The sequence below is a fragment of the Tyto alba genome, unplaced genomic scaffold (genome assembly GCF_018691265.1).
Source record: "Tyto alba isolate M040663 unplaced genomic scaffold, T.alba_DEE_v4.0 Super-Scaffold_1000006, whole genome shotgun sequence".
NCBI classification, from domain to species: Eukaryota; Metazoa; Chordata; class Aves; order Strigiformes; family Tytonidae; genus Tyto; species Tyto alba.
The window spans coordinates 34,937,393-34,959,197 of NW_024881272.1; the positions used below are offsets into that span (position 1 = coordinate 34,937,393).

General features: G+C 41.8%; 1 protein-coding gene across 1 annotated transcript in view; it reads right to left on the reverse strand.

Moving 5' to 3' along the window:
• NEGR1 (neuronal growth regulator 1) overlaps positions 1–21,805 on the reverse strand; it is a 293,990-nt gene that overhangs the window by 41,993 nt on the left and 230,192 nt on the right. Inside the window, exon 6 of the mRNA XM_032987452.2 lies at positions 19,588–19,739. Coding sequence (XP_032843343.2) covers positions 19,588–19,739 — 152 coding nt within the window. The remainder of the gene's footprint in view (positions 1–19,587; positions 19,740–21,805) is intronic.

Here is a 21,805-nt window from a genome sequence, read left to right on the forward strand (position 1 = left end):
CATCTGCTGGTTTCTGTCTCTGCATTTTAGACAGTGAATTTACTAATTTTTCTAATAATAAATTTGAAATGACAAGACGCATCAAGCAACTGGACTCAGCACTTGGCAATCCTCAGTGTGTTGAGATGGTTTTGCCCCTGAAAAAATTATCTCCTTCAAAGCAACAGAAAACAAAATGTCTCTGTGCGTATCACTTCTGAAGCGCGGTTCTGCTCTCCGTATCGTAATTAATTTCATATTAACGATATTTAAAATAAAATATCTGTATGTTTCCAGCATAAGAAGGCTGTAAGGATGTCTGCTACCGATCAAGGTCTTCTAAAACCACAGCCCGCAAGGGACACACCGCTCTGCAGCCGGGGAGGGAGCAGGGGGGTGTCGCTGCCCCCGCGCTGGGCCGGGCAGCCGCACGTTCCTGCCGGGGCTGGAGCCGGGGAACACCCGCGAGCGGGTGCTCTCGCCACCGTAAAGACCATTTCGGTCCACTGGGGAAGGAGAATTCCTCAGCAATATAAAAACGATAATGCTCTTTTCCAGGTCCCTGGAGCACGAGCTCAGCACCAGCCCGTCACTGGGACTGTTAGGGAAGAAGTCTGGAGCTAAAGCTACAGACCCAGTTCCCTATTACAAAGATAGCTTATTTTATCACTCTGTAGCTGGTCCGAAGGGAAATTGTTTTGTCTGGCACAATTGATACTATTTAGGAGGATACCGGTTTTTAAAAATGAAAACTATTTTTTATAACGAGGAAAGCCGCATGCCACACTCAAATTTTGTTTTTCAGAATAAAAAGCAATGCTATACTTGTCTGAGGTATAATTGAATTCTTCGTATTCTTCACTATTATGGTGACAGAAAGTCTAACCTATTTTACAGTAACTATGATGAAGAGAAACTATGAAATGTTTTAATTGATTTCTGTAGCCCTCAACATTGTACCATGGGTTTCTGCCATTCTCCAGGTATTTTGATCCCAAGTGTGAAATGACTACTGAAAGAAACTGAAGTTGCCTTTAGCTAAAAACTTATATACTTTGAAATCTTGTTTGAGGATATGGCATACATAAAAGCATAGAAATCTATTCTGCTCAATACTATTTTCCTTAGGAAGACTGAAAATTCAGATACACAATCAAGAAAAGATACACACTTAGACAAAACTGTAGCACTGGAATATGTTCTAGTTTTTTCTTTCTAAAGTTATTCTAGCTTCTTCTAGAATTTTGCAGTCTAGTTATTAATCAACACTCCAGTTTCCCTATTTATATTAGGTTTAAAATCCCATGACTTTTAAGATATATACAAATGATTTGAAAAGGCATGATTAGATATTTGTATTTCTTATAGAATAGTATTTACATATACTGGGTAAGAGAAAGCACAACATTATTTTATTATAGGATGGGGCTAGGTGCTTACTCAATATCGGTAACATCTTTTCTAATGAGAATGCAATTTCTAGATCTGAGAGAGTGTCAAAACATGATACTACCAGACTAGCACACTTACAGATCATAAGGAGAGCATTTTGTAACAGAAGAATACATGTTTCATTTCAGTCTGCATCAGTAAAAATGGTTGGATTTTGCTGTAATAATATTTAGACTTCCCACGTTTTGGAGGAATCAATAACTGCTCCAAAATACAACTGCACTTAAATACAAACATATTAATTAATCTAAAAACTCTCTCATAACTATTTGTGTTTATGACCTTTGATAATTAACCAGGCTTATTTAGTTTAATCTCTCCCGGGCTTTATCAGCTATGTTAAAAATTAATTATTCATTTTGAAATGAAGGTCCTTAAGCCTAGGTAAGCCAGAGACCGTTTGAGTACAATGGCAAATGGAAAAACATACTTAATAATAAATCTTTTGGATGGAAAGTGTAAGTGGATTGGGTAGAGACATGACCTCAGTTTATTCTGTGTCTTTTACTCACCACTAATATTTTGCAATTCCATTTTGATCTCTTTTCCAGGTTTGAGTTATTACACCTGAATTGCCTAGTAATTGCTTATTTTATTTAAATGGCTTGTTCTTTTATTACAGGACGACAAGTATTTAATAGCTCAATGTCTATGAGACATCAACAAAAATAATTACTTAGCAACCTTCAATATGAGACTTGAAATTTCCAGGTAGCTTCCTTACCCCATCCTTTAGCAATCCTCACTGCTCTACACCAACATAGTTTGGTTTTGCTTGATAGCAGGGGTTTTTCAATAAATATTCAAATGTTTTGAAGCCTGTAGAAAAACACTTTAATGACACCTTTTAGTGTATTCTCATAAAAAAAGTCTAATGAAAGTTAAGTTTCAAGAGCACTCACTGAAATCCATTTCTGTGGAGTACCAGGCCTGAGCACCACACATGTTCTTAGCTGGCACTCAAAAAGTAATGGGATGAATTTAAAGTTTTACTCAAAATTCTAATGGAATTGGATTTTCTTATGAAAAAATCAAAGAAAGATATATAAATAACACATTGTTTTAACTCTGGAGTTTACTGAAGTTTTACGCATTTATTTATTTTGAAATAAGTTCCAAAATGAATCATCATATTTTATGTAGGATGAACTATTTTATAGTGTGAAAAAAAAAAAGTTTTAAATTTCATTTGATCAGGGGGGAGTGTGAACCACTAACAAGCAAAAATTGTATTTCCCTTAAAAACATTCAACATAATATTTAAAATAAAGGTCAGACATTTGGTATTCTTGCCAGTGAGAGTATGCTGTTTCTATCTCCACTCTCACAACAATTTCACATCTATAACATGTTGGTATATACTAAGGCTTTATCTTTCACAGGAGTGCCTGTAGTTTGAGGAAATTAATAAATCAGGGAAACCGATCCTGAGCAAAGGGATTTTGGCCAAAGCACCCATTCATATTGCAGCCTACTTTTTGAGTCTCCACTGGTTTATGGTCCCATCCCCAGTATATTTTCGCACCAGTATTTACAAGTACAATTCAAAACTAAAAAAATACACTGCAACAAATTTCAGGGAACAAAAATAAATTTGAATAAATGAATAATGGAAATGTCCAGCTTTGAAAAATAAATTTGAACAATGAAATCCTTACAGATTTCATTGTTCAGAACATTACAGAACAACCCTCAGCACTTGCAGCTTTCCGCAGTCCCAAGCAAAGCGTGGCTGAAGAAACTCCTGCAAAGCCAATCTAAGAAAAAAAATTAAAACAAACCACACAAAGGGTCACTTATGTCACTGACAGCAAGAAGAATTCATTTGTTAATTGCCAAGAAAATACGGTTACGGGTAGTTTGGAAGTGGTGGAGAATACATGCAGAGTGAGGCCAAGAAAAGACAAAGAACTCCAAAGCCAGGTAGAAATATTTTGTTCTGTGGGCGCGTAGGGCTGTCCGCAGCCTTTCCTGAGCAGCCTCTGGATGTGGAAGGGACCCACAGCCGCAGGTACATCCCCCGGGAGAGAAGTGATGCTCCGGATTCAAAGAGAAGGGTCGGGAACCAGCAGCAGCGGGGCGGGTGGGGAGCTCTGCTTCTATCCCGAAATGCCGCGGAGATCAAAGCGGTCCAGCCACCCCGGTGGTGGAGACTCGCTGCTTATTCTCCGTAAAGCCACATAAGGATGTGGGCTTGTTCAGAGAAACTGAGGCCCTTTCAGATGCAGAGACAGATTTCTAAAGCATTGCATTTCTAGCCTAGGGACACCCACTGCAGTTTATGAAATATAACAATAACGTTCACAAACGAAGAAAACCTCAGACAGCACTTTTGCATTCGAAGCGGATACATCAATAGGGCTCGTTTGATGTCAACTCAAAAAGCATTTCTCTCAGCGCTGTGTATCCAGTTACAAGACACTGTCAAGTATTATCAAAAATAAAAGATAATAAAAGGCACAACCAATTTGCAATCTCTGTTGAGGACCTGTGTTTTTGAAATCTTCCACATGGTTTACAATTTTTTTCCTATAAAGTTTATCAGAAAAGCACTACTGAGGATATGATTTATGAAATTCCATTCCCCTACCACCTGAAGCACCTCAGTTTCGCGCTGAGCGGCTGCTCTCACGGTGGACTGTCTGCCAAAAAGGAAAATAAGAAGCTGCTGCTTTAACCACGATCGGTTAAGGGAAATTTTTTGAAAGCCTCCTGTTGTAATCTAACCTGCCCCAGTGTTGCCTGACCATCCATTTCAAGCTGAACGTTGTGCTTTGCCCATCCACCCATAAATGTAAGTGTTCCAGGGTCCCCTCTATGCGACATGTCCCAAATGTCCAGGGACGACCAACCAGAGTGCAGGAACCCTCCATGGAGACTCTCATACAAGAAAAAGCCTTAAAGTAAATTGCACGTTTTTAATGAAAATGAATGGAGGAAAAGGAATAGCTCTGGTTTTGGATGAGAGAAAAAAAGAACATTTTAGGAGTTTTCTGAAAGTAATCTCTAAATGCTTGACCAACCCTTTGAGCCTGTTGCTCTTCTACACCAAGTTTATAGAGGAGCGCTGCATAACCCACCTGCACGAAGGACAAAGAAACAGAAAAGACCGACAGGTCCCATGCCAGGGGTGCTACACTGCGCACGGCCTTCTGTTAACGTCAGAGGTCTAACGAGGCTGCTAATGAGTCTGCCCCTTTCCTGGTGCCCTGGCACTTCTGTGCTGTCCACACCTTAGGCAACGAAGCCAGGGTGAAACAGGTAGAGAAACCTATTGAATTTCTGTTTCCTATCAACGTTTTAATGATTTCTGCATCAAAACAGCTACATGAAATACAATGTTTTCACTTAATTGTTCAAGTTATATATTATAAACCAGTATTTGCTCATTACTCCTTATTTCCTATTTCAGATTTTTCCAGAGAGAACTGCTGCTTTAATGATTTTTACAGCTGTTGAGACCATAACAAAATGAAGACAAAAATGACAAGACAGTCTGCATCCTTTTAGCTTGGTCTTTCATTCATATGTATAAATAGGAAGCTTATAAATAATGTAGATCTAGAAATCTGTTAGCATTTTTGCTGTTCAGAAACATATGATTAGCATTGCTCTGACTCCCAATAATTATATTCTTGTTCACAGAGGTCATTCTTTAAATCTGCACAACTGTGACTACATTTCTGGAAGTAAATAAGACAAAATATAAATTAGAGATGCACGCACTCTACGGGACCACCTCCTTCCTGTGTGTATAGCGGTGTGCCTGCCACTGCTAATACTTTCAGACAAATGCTTTTGTCAGGTTCATGGTAATGGGCAGGTTTGTTAATTTTCTCCCACTTGTGTATATGCACAACTCCAGTACAAATTGCCTGAGTGCATGGGAATCTTTCAGGAGACACCTTCCTCTCCGCCACCGCCCAGTTAAACCCCGGGCCAGTGCCAGCACGTTTTCATTCATCCCGGGCAAGGCCGGACTACGTCGCTAAGCCAGGCTTTGGCTTCTCTTGGAAAGACCTAGTGACATACAGAAATGCTACAGCTTGCTGGATGACATTACCTGGATGTTAAAAAGGGATAGATTTGTTTATTTTTTCCAACATGCAGTGGAAGCTCTATGCAACCTATAGGAGAGACAGCTGACCTCAATATTTAAGACCTTTGATCCATATGCCCGGCAGAATTTGCTCTGACACATCCACATGTGATCTGGGTTGTATAAAAGATCTGTGGGCTAGAAACACTATAAAATGTGTTCTGTAACCAGCAAGAGTAATTCTGTTTTGTCCCATTTTTTTTTCCATGGGATATCTCACCACACTATATACTTATATGATAAATTTTTTTTTTTTTTTTTTTTTTTTATAAAGCTCTACACATGCAGAAATGCCAATTACACCGTTCTGGTGCAGAGGTTCTGCTCGGCCATACATGCACTAAAACTGCGTCGTGCATTTATGCTTTGGCTAACATGAACTGTTTGTTTCACTGGAGCAGAGAATGATTTCTGAATAAGTATTATAATTCACATGGGGTCAGATGGGGAGTCCACCTGTAAGGATGCACGTCCGGGTACACGAGAGCCGCGTTTCTGCCCGTTCTGCCCTCACTGACTCAGAGCAGTGACTTGGGGCCGGGGCCCCCCCGACCCACGGGCACACAGGGAAAGTCCCAACAGCAGCAGGCAGCCGGGCAGCTCATTGCTGTTTATCAGAAAACAGGAAGAAAACAGGGGAATCTGCCCGAGTTACAACGGGGCAGCACCTTGGGCACAGGGAGCCGACTGGGGGGAGTTTGTACTGACTCCGGGCACCCAACCAGACCGGTACCGTTTGTAATGGATACAGAGGCCAAGAGAACAGCCGCGCAATCAGGGGCAGCCCGCAGAGATGCTCCCCCTGCCCGGGGGGAACCTGGGTTCCTCGCCTAACCACCTCCAGCTTAACCTCCTGTGGGGTGTCCCGCATCAAAGCCTTCTGCTGCTCGCAGCTCTGGGAACACAGGCACAGACAACTCTGCCCAGAATAAAAGTCTCATTCTCATTTATAGACATTCTTGCCTGGTCTGTGCACTATGACTGTGTTTAGAGTACGCACCCCCGTCTCGGCGATCCTCGCACGTATATACCACATGCTTAGAAGAACTAGATGCTGTTCAACTGCTCTGATATTTGCTTTCACTGGCACAGCAATTTGTGAGTAAGTTATTTAATAATTACCGCATAATTATAGTTCTGCTGATCCCTGATGAACTGAAATCCACAGACAATGCCTATCAAATGAATCATTACAAATCTCTATAAATTACATGGTGAAATGTGCCAATGTCATGATGAAATTCATAAAAAGTCTACAATTTCTGTAAAAGGAGACTTAATTAAGCTGGAGCTATGGCTGCACATCTCTACCCAGAGTTTAAGAAGGAGCACATTATAAGATTTGACTCTGAACTTTTCAAGAGAAACAGAGAGCCACATAATGCTACAAGTCAGAGAAAAAGAGAGAGAAACACAATGGTGAACCTTAGTGTGGATTATTCCAGTCACAAATGAGTCAGAGAAGTACAGCTGTTTTTCATTTGGTACAGATGTGTGTTGGAAAATAGGTAGAACAGGAGATGAACAGTGCCTGGCTAATCTATAGAAGTCATAGTGCAGACACTCAGAGGAAGGAAATGTATTCATTGCCTGGGGAGCTATTAAAAGCTGAGATCAAGGAACAGAAGTCTGCTGCAAATAGCCTACAAGAAAACAGAGGCTCCAAGCACCAGTGGGTTAAAATGAACAACAAAATGCGCTTCTCAAAGGATTCATTTACCTCCCGCAAGGGATTTAGATATATCAGACTGTGATAGCTGTTGTCAGACCTGATAACTTTTTCCCAGTCAAGGTGGTGAAATTTCAAATATTAGATTACCCATTATTTACATACTGGGATGCTGCCTCAGAAGATTACACCCAAACCAAGGACGACTCCCTGCCGAGGTCAGAGGCAACTGGCCCTTCTGCTGCTGCTCCCGACGCAGCATTGGCACAGCTCGTTAACGGAGTGTCATGCTACAGCTTGGAAGCTCATTGCAGAGGTAAACTGCTATTAGCATATTATAAACGTAACGGTAGCATGCGAGAACTGAACGTATTACTTCTGGAAATAGAAATACCTTCTCTGTTCGTCTGGATACCAAATCCACCTCGACCCGGATTAGATAACCCTGGAGTGGCCCCAACGCCTCTCCAGTTCCCCCCTCAGCACTGAGGATGCCTGCACTGACTCTCTCTATACCATCCTTTCACTGCTTTAATAACACGCACAACAAAGTGGCTACTTCTAATGTATTGAAAATTAAATAAATCTTCATCTGTGAGACAGAGGAAAAGGACTTCTTTCTTTAAATGCAAAACAATAAAAGTCACCTCAAAGAAATCTGGAAGCATGAGGAGCTAGAAAGAGGATGCTAGGTAGGGTTAGATCCAGGCCAATTGTTTTCATTAACGCCAACCACATACCTCACTTGTTAAACAGGATAATAAAATCAAACCAGCCCGAAATGCCTGGGTTAAATTGGGGTTTGTTTAGCTTTTCAATAGGTGTTCACTGGAACAGCGAAAAGGAAATTTTATGAGAGCACTGCAACTTCTTTTTTGATTTTTTTTTGGTATAGAGCAGACCTGAGGCTTTAGGTTCATTTCTTTAGCACTGAGGACAAATCCCTTTGACAAACTCACTAAGCTTCATTACTGAAATAATTTCGGTTGCTTGCCCCACTGCTCTCTATTGAAGACTGCTGCAGAACCCAGCTGTTCTAAGGGTTAGAAATCCTCCTCAGCCTGGATTTATGCATGACCAAGTCATACCCACTCATTTGTGGACCAGCTTCATCCCCTAGCCTAAGCAGCTCTTTTCCCAAGCAGCGCTTTATTGCGTTGATTTACGTGTAGAAACAACCCTCTCCCGGTTTTTGCTTTGCTCGATGGGTATTGTGCAAATCTTTGCTCAAGGGCAATTTCCCTGAACTGCTGTTGTCATGTGCAGCATCGCAGCCAGGTGCCACTTCCAAAACCCTGGGCAAACTGAGCAAAAATTGAGAATCTCTAGCAACTCTGTAACCAACCAGAGCTTCGTCCTGCTCCTTCCAAACTGGCGGTGTCTGTAACTGCAGATGTGCTAAGAGGAAGTATTTTTATGTCCAAGAAAAGTCCCAGGCAAAAATTTCATACAAACTGTGGAGCGATGGTTTCAGTCCCTGGCCTGGGAATTTTATTTAAAGTAATGCAAGCTTTTAGGGTATTTTTTAACAGCTACTGACAAAGACCATAAAGAGATGAACTACCGTTCTCCCTTGCATTGACACTTGCGTGTCCTGGACACGGTGATCTATCTGCTTGGGTTGCACACCGAACTGGAGAACAATATTTACAGAGCCCAGGAGCAGTTTCAGCGACCGCTGGTTGAGAGGAAATGCTGAGAGGTCAAGAATAAGCCTTTCATTTGCAAATAGAAATGGACTGGCTGCAAAATTTCTTTAGTAGGAGAACCATGTGTCTGATGGGTGGCATGCTGAAATTCAGACAGGATGATGACAAGCAGAGCAGGGAAACTTTAATCCTTTTTTTTCACATTGCATCCTAATTTAGAAGTCTGCATTCAGGGAAAACATTTCCCAAAAAGTGCTATTTTGCTTCAAAATGTCAACCACTTAGTCTGTAAAAGTACTATTTTAAAACAGCCATACTTTATACATTATACTGCTCTGATATTAGCAGGAATCTGTTTTTTAAACTCAGCCCTAGATTAAGAAGAAAGGTATATTATGTTACTGAAGAAGATGAAGAAACGCACAGAACTACCTTTAGCTGTAAAATCATACTTTTAAAAACATTAAAGTATCCTGATTGGTTCAACCTTGTTGGACCCTGACTCCAAACTTAGTTTCTCCAGTCTGACAGACATTTTCTCATCTACTTGCAGCACTGTGGAAAGCTCAGAAATAGCACCAGCAGAGAAAAGGGGCGGGTACCAGATGTACATTTTATTGGCTAAATAAATAAAAGCTGTACATGACTGCTATACTGTGGTGTGCCTTAGTTTATGGTGCGGTTACTTCATGAGATTTGTTGCTTTCCTCCTCACATCCACAATAATTGAAACATCTTATTCTTTGTCTTGGAATAGCATTTTAACTGAGTAAATTAACAGAATTTAAATTATCAAGTTCTCAGGTTTGTGTTTTATCCTTGAATAAAGTTAGTAAACCCAAATACGAGTCTAAAAATCTGAATATATTTTTAGAGGCCAATTTATAAGAAAAGGTCTGTAACAGTAACAGCACCTCACTGCACAGTAAAATTTAGATTACTCTTGTAGATGCTTCATAGCAAAATATTTTAAAGTCAAGATATCAGTTTTGTTACTTGTGATAATACGTTTGGAAAGAAAGTACATTTCTGAAAAATTCATCACAGGTCTTTTTCACTGAACATTTATAATAATGCAAGCAATATCTAAGCATCTGATGCTAATGTTTTTCGCCTGAGGTTTGGAAAAGCCCTGGGAAGAGTAAGGTTTTATACTCAGTTTATTATTTTAAATCCAATCAAAATCTCAACATATAAACCTATAGGTGGAATTAAGGATAACATTAATTGAGTTCTCTATTTCAGAGGCTTATTGAAATACCTCAGTATTTTGTTACTTATGTGATTCAGTACAGCAGTTAATTAGTGTTTATAGTGTGGGCTCACCGAAAAAGCTCTAATTTTTAAATCTCTAAATCTATTTTTAGCTTTCTTGCAGCCAAAAAGAGATTTTTTTTTTTCCCCCCTAATTTTCTTCAGTTCACAAACTGTCCAGACACTTAGGAACATGTAGCGGCTCTCAGGAAAACGTAAACAGAAGCTGTGGAGACCATCTCCATTTTTTTGGTAATCTCTAAATTAGAGGACACTTAACATGATTGAAACACAGATGCTTTTAAGATAAACACTGTTTGTTTTCAAGTAACTGCTTTTGTGAAATAACCTAGAATTTATTTGGTAAATTACCTCAGTTACGACATTTCCCAACCCCTTGGACTATTTGCTTAAATACTGAAGTTTTGGATTTAAACTCTGTTCTATGATCTTCATGAAAATTTTTGATATCCTTGAACAATAGCAAATTCCTTTTTAAAGCTCCATGAGCTTTAGTCTCAACAACTTGTTATGAAAATAAGTTCTACACATAATATTTTAATGAAGTGCTTTGCAGTAAGTTTAAAATTTGCTGCTGATTAGCTTAAGTGAAAGATCTCTTGGGCTTGTTTTATGAGAAAACATCCTAATACAACTTCTCTAGACTAGCCAATATTTCAATAAACCTCTTTTCCTTTAGAAGATAGATGGCAATCATTGCTAATCTCCTGGCATGGGAATTTTTTCCTCCTTTGTTTTCTATCACCCCTTTATGAACCTCCCCCTCCATTCTGCAAAACTTTTGAGGCCAAGGGTGAAGTCTGTGTTCCAGATTGAGTTGTAAAATATATTTATATCATTACACTATAGCACTTTTAATTTTCATCCCCTTAGTTATGCATGGTATTCTTTGGATTTCTGATTTTTCTAAAAAGTTAATTTACTTAATGGTTTTCTACCCCTTGAAAAGAAACAGAAATTCAAGAAGAGCTCTGACCAGTGGTGCTCCTCAGCCCGGTCGGGGCGCAGGCAGCTGCTGCCTTCAGCAGCATGCTGTAAATAAGTTCCACTATTGACCTTGAATGTTTTAATCACCATAATGAACTGATACCTAAGATGAACATTTAGACATGCTTCAACCTCCCTGATTTATCCACTTCAGTAAGAATATGTGTCTAAACATTGTTAGCTATGGCTATAATTACCTAATTTGAGAATATAAACACAAATGTAGCAAAACATAACATGAAGGCAACTTCTGTAAGGATCCATAGCAAAGGTCATGGCCTTGGCTTATTTTTTTGTTGTTGTTCTTTTATTACTTTTTTTTTTTTTTCCCTCAAATGCAGATACACTCTCAGGCTTTTAAAGTTTCTTCTAAAAGTCAGGGAGAAACACGTGTTATTGGCCTTGCTCAGATGGGTTATTTCTGCCTCATCCCATCTCAGTCACTTATTGTCGTATAATTCAGAATAAAGCTCAAACTGGAAAACAGACTGAGAGAAATTTTCTCCTTAACTCTCAGTAACCGTTACCTGGAGCAGCAGTTGGCATCCATATGGAAGGGTCACAAACCTAACTTCTAACAGAATTATTATGACTTACATGAAGGGAAAATTTGGCCATTTATCTTATACTGTATGAATATATGAATTTAAGTTTAAACTCTGCCGGTCTCCTTGTCTCAGCAATATCCTATGAAATTAGTTTCCCAGGTGTACTTGTGATGTAAAGAAAACTTTCTGTTTTACTCGTGCGCTGTTCAGATGCATTGTACGTCTGCATTTCACCCTGTGCGAGAATGGGGAGAGAAGAAAGGTTTTTACCTTGCCCATGAATCCCATGGGGATGGTTGAAAGTGTTCAGAGAGTTGTTTTCCACTGGGAACATGATCACTCAATTAAAATGCCCTGAGTGAATACCTTGATCTTTGAGAAAGGTCCCCAAGGAACTAACTCCTCAATTTATAACCCTGCTTCTCTAATTCCCTCAATTTCAACACACTGGTTGGGAACTGAGTGTCCGTCCCAGTCTCCATCTCCAGGACAGGTCCTTTCTGTGATGGATCACCTCTCCTGTAGCAGCTGGCCCTATTAGGCCAGCGTGGACGTGGTAAGCGAAATCAAAGACTTAGACCAGAAACCACAGTGAAAACAGAGTGCACACACAGAGGGGAAAAAAAGCAAAATCACCTTCAGTCAGTAACAGAAGTAGTACGTCACAGCTTTGAGATGGGACGCTGCATCACCCAGAGCTTTGGCTTGGCTTTATGAAGGGTATGTCATAAACCCCTACAGGTGTGGACTGGGATGTCCCTTGCAGCCAGGTACAACTCATAAGAAAACACGACAGCTCAGACAAATTATCTGGAAGTTCCCAGTATGGATTTTAAATCTATTCCCTCTCCATCACTCCTCCTGGGACGTGGAGGAAGAGACCTTCCCCGTGTGCTCAGCAGGAGCTGGATGAGCAGACCAGGGCAGTGATGGTCCCCCCGGGGGCAGGACAGGAAGGGACACCCCCAATGAAAAACCAGGTCCATCGCATCAGTTCTCTGCACAGTGATGTCTACAGGAGATTTTGGGCTTGATCCAAACCTTATTAAAACCAATAAATGTCTTTTGACTGACTACAGCAGTCTTTGAATAGGCTCCTAGCGAGTACAGGAATTTTAATTTAAATTTTTATCTGTGTATGGATATATCTATATATTTCTTTTTTTTTTTTTTTTTTGTGCAGACCAAACTGCCTGCCTGAGACATAACACAGAACTATGCAAATTTAAGTTTGATATACTTTGCAGGCCAGTATTTGAGAGATAAAACAGTAAAATCTTTCTTAGATAATTGGACAACAGCTGAAACTATGGACATAAAGGGAATTTCCCTGGAGACCACATTTCTTTCTAGAAATCTCAAATTTGGTAGTCCAGGCAAAGCTATCAAGCTAAAACCTAGCAGAAACCTGTCACATATCCAAATACACTAAAATACAATTTCTCAGTCAGTAAAATGAAACTGCTGAGTTTAACGATGACACCAAACTACATGAAGATGGCTCAAGTAGTGTTTGCATGATAATGAAAAGCTGTGTTAATTACTGATAATGAGGACCACCTGCAGCAGTGCCAGCCTTGGCGGGCCCACGCGCAGCCTGGGCAACGCGGGAAAAGTCCCACGGGAGGAGGTCGGTGCCACGGGGAGGGGAGCGCAGGCAGCGCTGCAGCCCAAGCCGTGTCTGCGCCAGGAGAACTTCATTCCAGGCAGAATAACAAACATGTGTCCTGAAAGAGGCCTTGGACTGCAAGACCAGGCACCCGACGGACGGACCCGCTGCACCGGTGAGTCCAGCAGCGCAGCCCCTGCAGCGCAGACGCACTGCGCGGCCCCTTTCCTGTAAATACGGGCCCGGGGAGGCTGAGCTTAAGTCGTCCCCATCCCAGCTACTCGATATGTTTGGGGAAGAAACAAACAAAAAAAAAAAAAAGAGAAGAAAAATGAAAAATGAAAAAAAGAAGGAAAAAGAAGGAAAAAGAAAAGAAGAGGAAAAAGAGAAGGAAAAAGAATGAAAAAAAGAGGAAAGAGGAAAGAAAGTGAGGAAAGCAAGGAAGGAAAGTGGAAGGAAAGGGGAAGGAGAGAGGAAGGAGAGAGGAAGGAGAGAGGAGGGAGAGAGGAATGAGAGAGGAATGAGAGAGGAAGGAGAGAGGAAGAAGAGAGGAAGAAGAGAGGAAGAAGAGAGGAAGAAGAGAGGAAGAAGAGAGGAAGGAAAGAGAGGAAGAAAAGAGGAAGGAAAGAGAGGAAGGAAAGAGAGGAAGGAAAGTGAGGAAGGAAAGAGAGGAAGGAAAGAGAGGAAGGAAAGAGAGGAAGGAAAGAGAGGAAGGAAAGAGAAGAAGGAAAGAGAGGAAGGAAAGTGAGGAAGGAAAGTGAGGAAATAGAGGAGCAAAAAAAGATAAGGAAAAAGAAAATATAAGTAAAAAGAAAGAAAAGAAACTAAAGGTTGCTAAAGCTGGAGGAATAAGTGCATACAGGAACCTCTAAGGTTGAAGGAGAGTCACTTCAGGAATACGACTGCTGCTCAGGAATCAGACAATATCAAATCACCGTCGAAAAATGGCGATGGAAGGGTACCTCTCCTGCGGCGAGCCTGCTTGGCCACCCTGTCACCACTATTAGTGATGATGGTGGTGCAAATGCACATGTTTAACGCTATATGAAGTAACCTGTTTTGGATCATTCCCTCACCCATTTCAGGAGAGTCTTTTATGAACTCGGAGACAATTATTTTGCAATGGCACTGCCCTTCCCTCCCTCTGCCTGGACCTCATTTCTTCTCACTCCCGAGAAAGCTTGCTCTCTCTTCTTCCCGTAGTGATGGCGGGTAGAAAGATGCTTCAGCTACTGTAGGAAAATGTTTGATTTAAATATGAAGGAAAAGTGACTGATGTAGAAAAGAAGCATGTCTATAAACTGCCCGCAGTGGTGGAGGGTCACTATGGGTCAAGAGGAGCAAGTCCAGCAGCTGCCAGGAATGACGGCCAGCACTGCGAGCGTGCCCCCACTCAGATGGCTGAGGTGATCTCTGAAGTCCCCTTAAGTCTAGTTTTCCTTTGATTTTTGTGACTTGGCACAGCAGGAGGCACTGCTAGGAAATTACCACGGAAAAAGGTTGCCCAGCCCCTTATTCAGAAGATGTGTCGTAGCAAGACCATTACAGCACTCTGCAGGTACTCTCAATACCTCTGGGTCTTTGATGTTCCAGTAGACATAGCCAATACTACACCAGTTATACATAGTGCTACTGTGGGCCATGCATACTATTACATGTTATGTGCAATATACAGTGAATTAACTTAAATTTTTGGAAGAATATTTTTTTTTTTTTTTTTTTTTTTTTGCATTTCAGACACGAAACCCCAATGTTTTAAAACTATGAATACAGCAGTTTAATTAGAAATCTTTATGTAGGAACGAGGACACATTGCAATCAACACATATAAATTGAGGGCACGGTCTGGTGCTTCCTGGCATGTAGAAATGTTTGAGACCAGCTTATAAGCATGTTGCACTCACCATAAGTTCACAGTTGGATGCTTATTCAATAAAGTAGTTCTGTTTAGCTGCAGCAATTAAATTAGCACAGAAAATACTATCACATCTCTCACACACCTTGCTATGTTCCTTCTCCTTCCAAATGTCGCTACTGACCTTTTCTGCAGCTCTTCACAATTATTTAAGTTTTTGAATCATTACTGATAACATGTCTAAGATTTCTGTGTAAGCCTGAACATCAGTAACACCTGTGGGTGATATAACCACCCATTTAAAGGAAGTAATTTCTTTGGCAGTGGCGGACATGGATGCTTCCTTCGTATTGCAAGTTTTCTTAAGAAAGGTATCACTTACCAGGCAAGTTATTTATAGCATTCCTGAAAATACTAGGGAATGTCTAGGAGGTGCTCTTTAGAAAAAAATAATACCTTTACTTCAGAATAAACACAAACATGTCTACTAGAGAAATAATCATTATTTTCATCTTCCAGGAGGTGATGGCTTACATGAATCGAGACTTTTGTGGATGACATCTCTTCAGGGGACGCACAGAGATCACACACGTGGCAGCGAATCTAATGCCTCTATGAACAGTCTCTTAAGTAGATTCATCGTTTCTATAGATGTATAGATTAAATCTGCATGCAGATTAAAAATGCAGGATTTCAAGAGCCACTCTGCTTCCTGCTCTAATTTAACAAGTGCTCGGGCAGAGGAGATGAGGACAGTTGTTCCTGCCGGGCTCGCAGAGGCGTGGGGTTGGCACTGCACCCCTGACCGAGCCAGGATACCAAAGGGAGGCACCCTGCAGCCCGATACAGAGCCCGGATCTCCTGCGCCACGGAGCAGAGCTGAGCCCTGTGCCTGCCCCGGGACCTCCAGCACCTCAACCCATGTCCCGCTGCGGGGAGCAGGGGCTGAGCAACAGCTCCACCTTCATCCTCATTGATGGAAGAGAGGAAGAACCTTCTGCCACGACTCAGCTTTGATAAGAGAAAGTAAGAAATCCACTATCAGCTGTGGCTTCTGGCCAGTAGAGCGCAAGGACAGGAGCCACCTCGGTAAGGACGTTGCTGCTTAAGCAGCGATAGAGACCATCTCAGCTGTGGCTGCTTGAGAAAAACGGTTGCATAAGCCTACCTTTGTGCCCGTGGTTAATGATAACTCCCTCTCCTTGCAATGGCCTTGCAAATTTGTTTGGAGGAAAATGCCTTTTGTCTTAAAAAAGGCCTATTCCACTCCCCGTCAGCTCCTTGCCCCTGTAGATGGAACCTCTTGCCCTGGGTACATACCGTAACACCTCATCTCCTGGGTTTAACGAATCAGCAAATCCATGTTTTATTTACAGGAAAAGATTACATTCTTCTTCTTCTTAAGTACCAGAAATTCTGGGAAAAGCCAGCGCAGGCTGTGCTAAACATCTGATCAATTAGGCCCATAGATGGCAGGATGGGACTGTCCAACAGACACTCCTCATGCGGGTGCTCTGGGAGGATCGCGTACTTGGTACGATTACCCACAAAAACCAACACATTTGGATGATACAGAAGACTTAGCCATGAATAATTAGCAAATTGCCATTCATTATTAATTTATTGGAACCACTGCTTCTCTGTATTTTTCCCGCAAGGCTCAGTCTTTCTATTTTACAGCTGCTGAATTTATTATTAATAGCTAGATCTTAGGCATGGCCAACAAGTCTTCAGTTAGGGATATGATAAATTTCATTATGTTCACGGGATCTGGGACGTTCAAAACTCCCCAGACATGAGGTTCTTCTGCAAACTGATGTGGCTGTCTGTCCCTGGGACAGAAGTGGCTCTGGGTGACCTTTGCCAGGCATCCCCAGCTCACAGCAGCAGTGGGGTTATGCTCTGGTTGTGGGTGAGCAGCCAGACCCCCAGACAAGTTCTCCTTCTGCCCCATCCACCCCCCAGGCACAGCCCCATTAATTGACCATCTCCTTCGCTCACCTCATGCTGCAGCCACACACAAAGTCAGCTTTTACCTTGTCCTGACACCCCTTTACCCACTTTATGACTTTCTATCAGCTCAAGGTTGCCTTTATGTATCACGCAAAGCCAGAGCCCTCGGTAGAAGAAACAATCCTTTTTCTGTCATCCTTGAGTTTTATATCTGCATAGGGTGAGACACCAATAGTGGAGAATACGCTTAGCTCCATCCCCGAGAAAGGCTCCCAGCTGTGCACAGCTATGATGTCATTTATATATTACACAGGGATGTGCAAAGAAAGAAAATATAGATTTTCTAACTCTGCTATACACATTTCTCTTTAAAAAAAGAAACTAACCAACCAACCCCCAAACCAACAGCAGACAGAAACACCCAATCAGCAATCACTTCGCGATGTTGGGCAAGGTGCCGATACGTAGCGGCGGAGGTGTGCAGGCATCTCCCCTCAGGATTTGGGGAGCTCCCGCGTGTTGTGGCAGCGCTTTGGTCCCCCCCCCCCGTGCGGCGGGGCCCCCGAGTCACGGCCGCTACTGGCAGCTGCCCGAACGATGCTGTTCCAACCCCCCCCCCGCATCCCAGGCTGTACCGCACCAACGCAATTAACAGTTTAAGATACACGCTGAAATAAGACATCGACATCTAATTTTTAACATTTGCCAAGTAACATGATGATCAAATTATATTTAACCCTACACTTGACTATCAAATTTTGCAACCAGCCAACCATTAACAGCTAACACTTCCCCCCCACGTACCTGTGCACATGCTCAGTTATCATTGCCAACAAAATAAAATGTAAGTAGCATTTCACAAGAGAAAGTTCTCTCTGAAGGATTAAGGAGTCTGTACTTAATAAGTCGCTACTCTGCGATTCTATTTTATTTTATTTTTAAAGCAATACTCTTCCTAGCTAACATTAATGCAAACTATGAGCAAGGAAAAACTCCACCAAATGATCTTCATTCCCAACTTAAATCTACATCACCACCTTCTGGAAACCTCTCCTTGTTTTGACTAGACTAAAAAAATCCTAGTATAAAATAAAACACTTCATCTTGGTGTTTCAGTCAAACCTCTGAGTTAACTTCACCCCCATATTTCATTCCACGAGGTCAGGATCAGACCCAGATTTCAGTATTCTCTCTCAGACGGTTCTGCTTCACACATCCCATCTCTTTCATGATGGATAATACCTACTTTTATGATTTGTAACAATGTGCTTTGTACTTACATGACATTTTCAACTTCTGTATCTCAAAGTGGGTTTTAGGGGTGGCTACATGGTACCTCAACAATTTAAAACTGACAAAAACCTGGCAGCAACTAAGAGACAGATTCAGCTCTGCTCTGTTCAAAATTAAACCAAACCTTCATTTTACCTTCTCTGAATTGCAAATACACCAAACACTATCTGCTTCTGGCATAATATTCCTTTGTTTTCACTCCTTGTGTTTTCTGTTTAAAGTAAGTGTAATGTTGTTTCCATGTCGTTAATGATTTCTCAAATATTAAATAAAATGGCAACAAAGGCTTCATGCTATTTTCTCCTTATTACATATCTTCTGCAGCAATTTAGAATATCCTGACAATACATATCATATAGGAAGTATATTGAGAAGGAAGTTTCATGGCTACAAAGCAATAACCCTGGGATTTAAGTGACTGAAAATCTACATTTTCACTCAGTAAGGGATATCTTTAAGTTGAGAAAAGCGTGTAGGATATATTCTAAGTTTTGTCTTTCAGTTTTATCACTATTAGAACAGATTAGCGCCGAAGTTCAACCACGAACAACTTCAGATGCCACTAACAGATGGCTAGATATTCAACAAATGTGAAATACTACAAGTTCACAGATAAAAATAATCTTTCAAGCAGAAAATTTGAGACCCATTTTAGGTAATCTTCATGCTAAAACTCTCAAAGCTTGGCTTTGCCTGTTGCGGCGCTGATTGTCTTTTCCACAGATTTCACTTCAAGTCCTTCATGATTTCTCTGTACCAGAGGCCGATGATCAACAAACCGAGCTGTGAGCAGGGCTCTGGCACAGCCCAGTTATTCAGCTCAGCATACTTACAGAAGCTAGCTGAGAACGTATTTAACTTTATTTACAGTGATACCTTAGTGATCCGTTATTGCTACTCAGAGCAGAAAGATTTTGTCATGCTAATTTTGTCTCTACCATGCCAGCGGGTTGGGTTTAGTCGTGAGTTTTTTTTTTTTGTAGATTCACAACTCATCAATACCCCCAAAATGCGCCACCACTTTCAGAACAGAAACCCTCTTGCAGCATGGAATAAATAACCAGGTGCATTATTTCCCAGTACTAAGGATCCAAATGGTATTTATATGCCTTGTGAAGAAACCAAGGGAAAAACAGCATACTACTATTTTTTGGCTTTTGAATCCATGTGTGTGGAAACAAACAACCATGAACATTTGCCACATGTCCACGTTACTTACGGTTGAGAGGCAGGCTGGCATTGGTCGTCCCTAGCTTGTTGGCAGCGACACATGTATAGTTGCCAAAATGCTCTTCTGTCACATTGGTAACAGTAAGAAGTGATCTTGTACTATAATTTTTAATAGTAATTCCTTGTTGACCATTGATCAGTCTAGAAAGCAAAAAGAAAGTTTCTGTAACTCATATACTGTAAGCAATAATTTTTTTTTTTAAATTTTTTTTTTTTTTTTTTACAAACATAACTGGTAGCACAGTAAGCTGTTTTCAAGCTGCTGATGTAGTCTGTCGTGCAAAATTATCACAGCAGGAGGTTGGAGAGGCCATGGGCAACACTGGAGCTGTTGAGGGGAACAGTTTCTGCCTGCCTGTCCTACAGTCAAATTAAATACAGACTGATACCCACGGCCCTGCCCACAGGATAGGATATAAACTCTCAGATGCAGAGCTTAGATTTTAAATTGGGCAAACCTAACTAAAGATTTGAATACCCTATTTGGGGCAGAAATGTATCATGGTAAGTCTTCCAGAGGGTGTTTTGTCAGACTCTGGAGATTGCTTGTGTCCTCACACACCTCCAGCTGATGGCAGATGAGGATTAGGGACCCAGAAATGGGACTGCAGAGGATTGTGACCACAGCATATTTTACAGGCCTCTACAGCTACAAATTAGACTTGCAATTAGGAAAGAAGTGGTGCAGCAGCACTGCGTCCTGAGACAGCAGCCTGAACAGAAACCAGTAACGGAGCGTGGGAAATGGCCAAACCAGGGCTCTTCCACCCGGCTCTGTTGCCCTGGCTTTGAGCTTCCCACCCCAAATTTCATAGGAACTGTGCAGGCTTTTTGATCTTGCTTCCAAAGCTGTGTCAGAGGCACCGCTGCCTCACTGGGGCAAAGAAAGGTGACCAACTGAAATGTCGCTGTTGTAGGCAAACCACGTCTGATCGGACAAGGAGATGAGAAGGGTAACCGTGTTATTAAAATACTAGCTACAGTTGATTACACATAATCCCTTGTATTTCACATAAGGAGCAGAACTCCAGATTAAGTATACAATTTTTGTTTGATATATTGAAAGATATAATCATCTATCCTGGGAACGAATGCAATCTTTTAGCATTCTGTCTAAAAACATTACAAGTCTATCATTAATTGTACTTCTGCGTATTGTGGTGACCCTGATTCCATTTAATCACTCTGTGCTGCGGCACATACGGGGGTTTCTCTTCCCCGTGCAATTCGTGTTGCTGTGAAGGACTCTGCTCCACACAGCCCATCGTCGGGGAGAGGACACCAGCGCATCCCGTGGACACACGTGGTTTTGCAAGAAATGTGAAAAAAAAAAAAAAAAAGGGGGGACTGAAACGCCTGGTTTGGGGTGAACCCTGCAGTTAGAAGATTCACCTTTTCTCCAGACTTGTGCAAGGCAGAAGTTTGTCCTTTCAACCTACACGTGTGCTTCTGCACGTGGATGTTCTCCTTCTAAAACCGCCCATGTCCATCCCACCTCCTTCTGCAGAACCCTCCCCCAAATCCCCCCCTGCTACGAGGGTCCCCTGCCACAGGAGGCTGAGCAGGCTGGCGCTCGCTCCAGCCCCACGTCACACATTTTCCTTGGGGTGCCCCTTCCCGCTGCCTTTGGGGGTCTGAGCCCCGCTGTCCCCTCCCCTACCCCTGTCCTGGGGACCTTGGCACGGCCCCACTTCCACCTACGGCTTCTTCCTACCAAATGTTTCCAAGCCACCTCCACCATTTTGGCCCGTAACTGCAGCTTGAACTACAGCATCTCTACTTTACAGCTGGAAGGTTTAACTCTTTATTTATTTTGTTTAGAAAACAGGGGGGGGGGGGTGTTGGGATTTCTGCCATTCCCATGCCCCATCAAAGGTGACATTCATATAAAAAAATGAACTGCGTCTGTTTGGTGCGCTCTGCTGCCTTCCCCAGGCTGCCGAAAGGAGGGGTGCCATGGGTGCCAGCTCAGACCCCTTCCCCTCCTCTCCTCTCCCAGGGTGGAGTAAATGGAATCGGATAGATATGCATATCAATAAGCCATGTAATTAACGGACCGACGAGTTGGCATTAGTTAGCATAAACTCAGCAGTTTTGAGGATTTCCATTTGCAGTTGTAAGAACCAGATGCTTTTACTTTTAAATTAATTACTCCCGTGTGCAGCTCTGCTTAGCTGATTGACTGAACACGGCGTTTATTCCTTGTC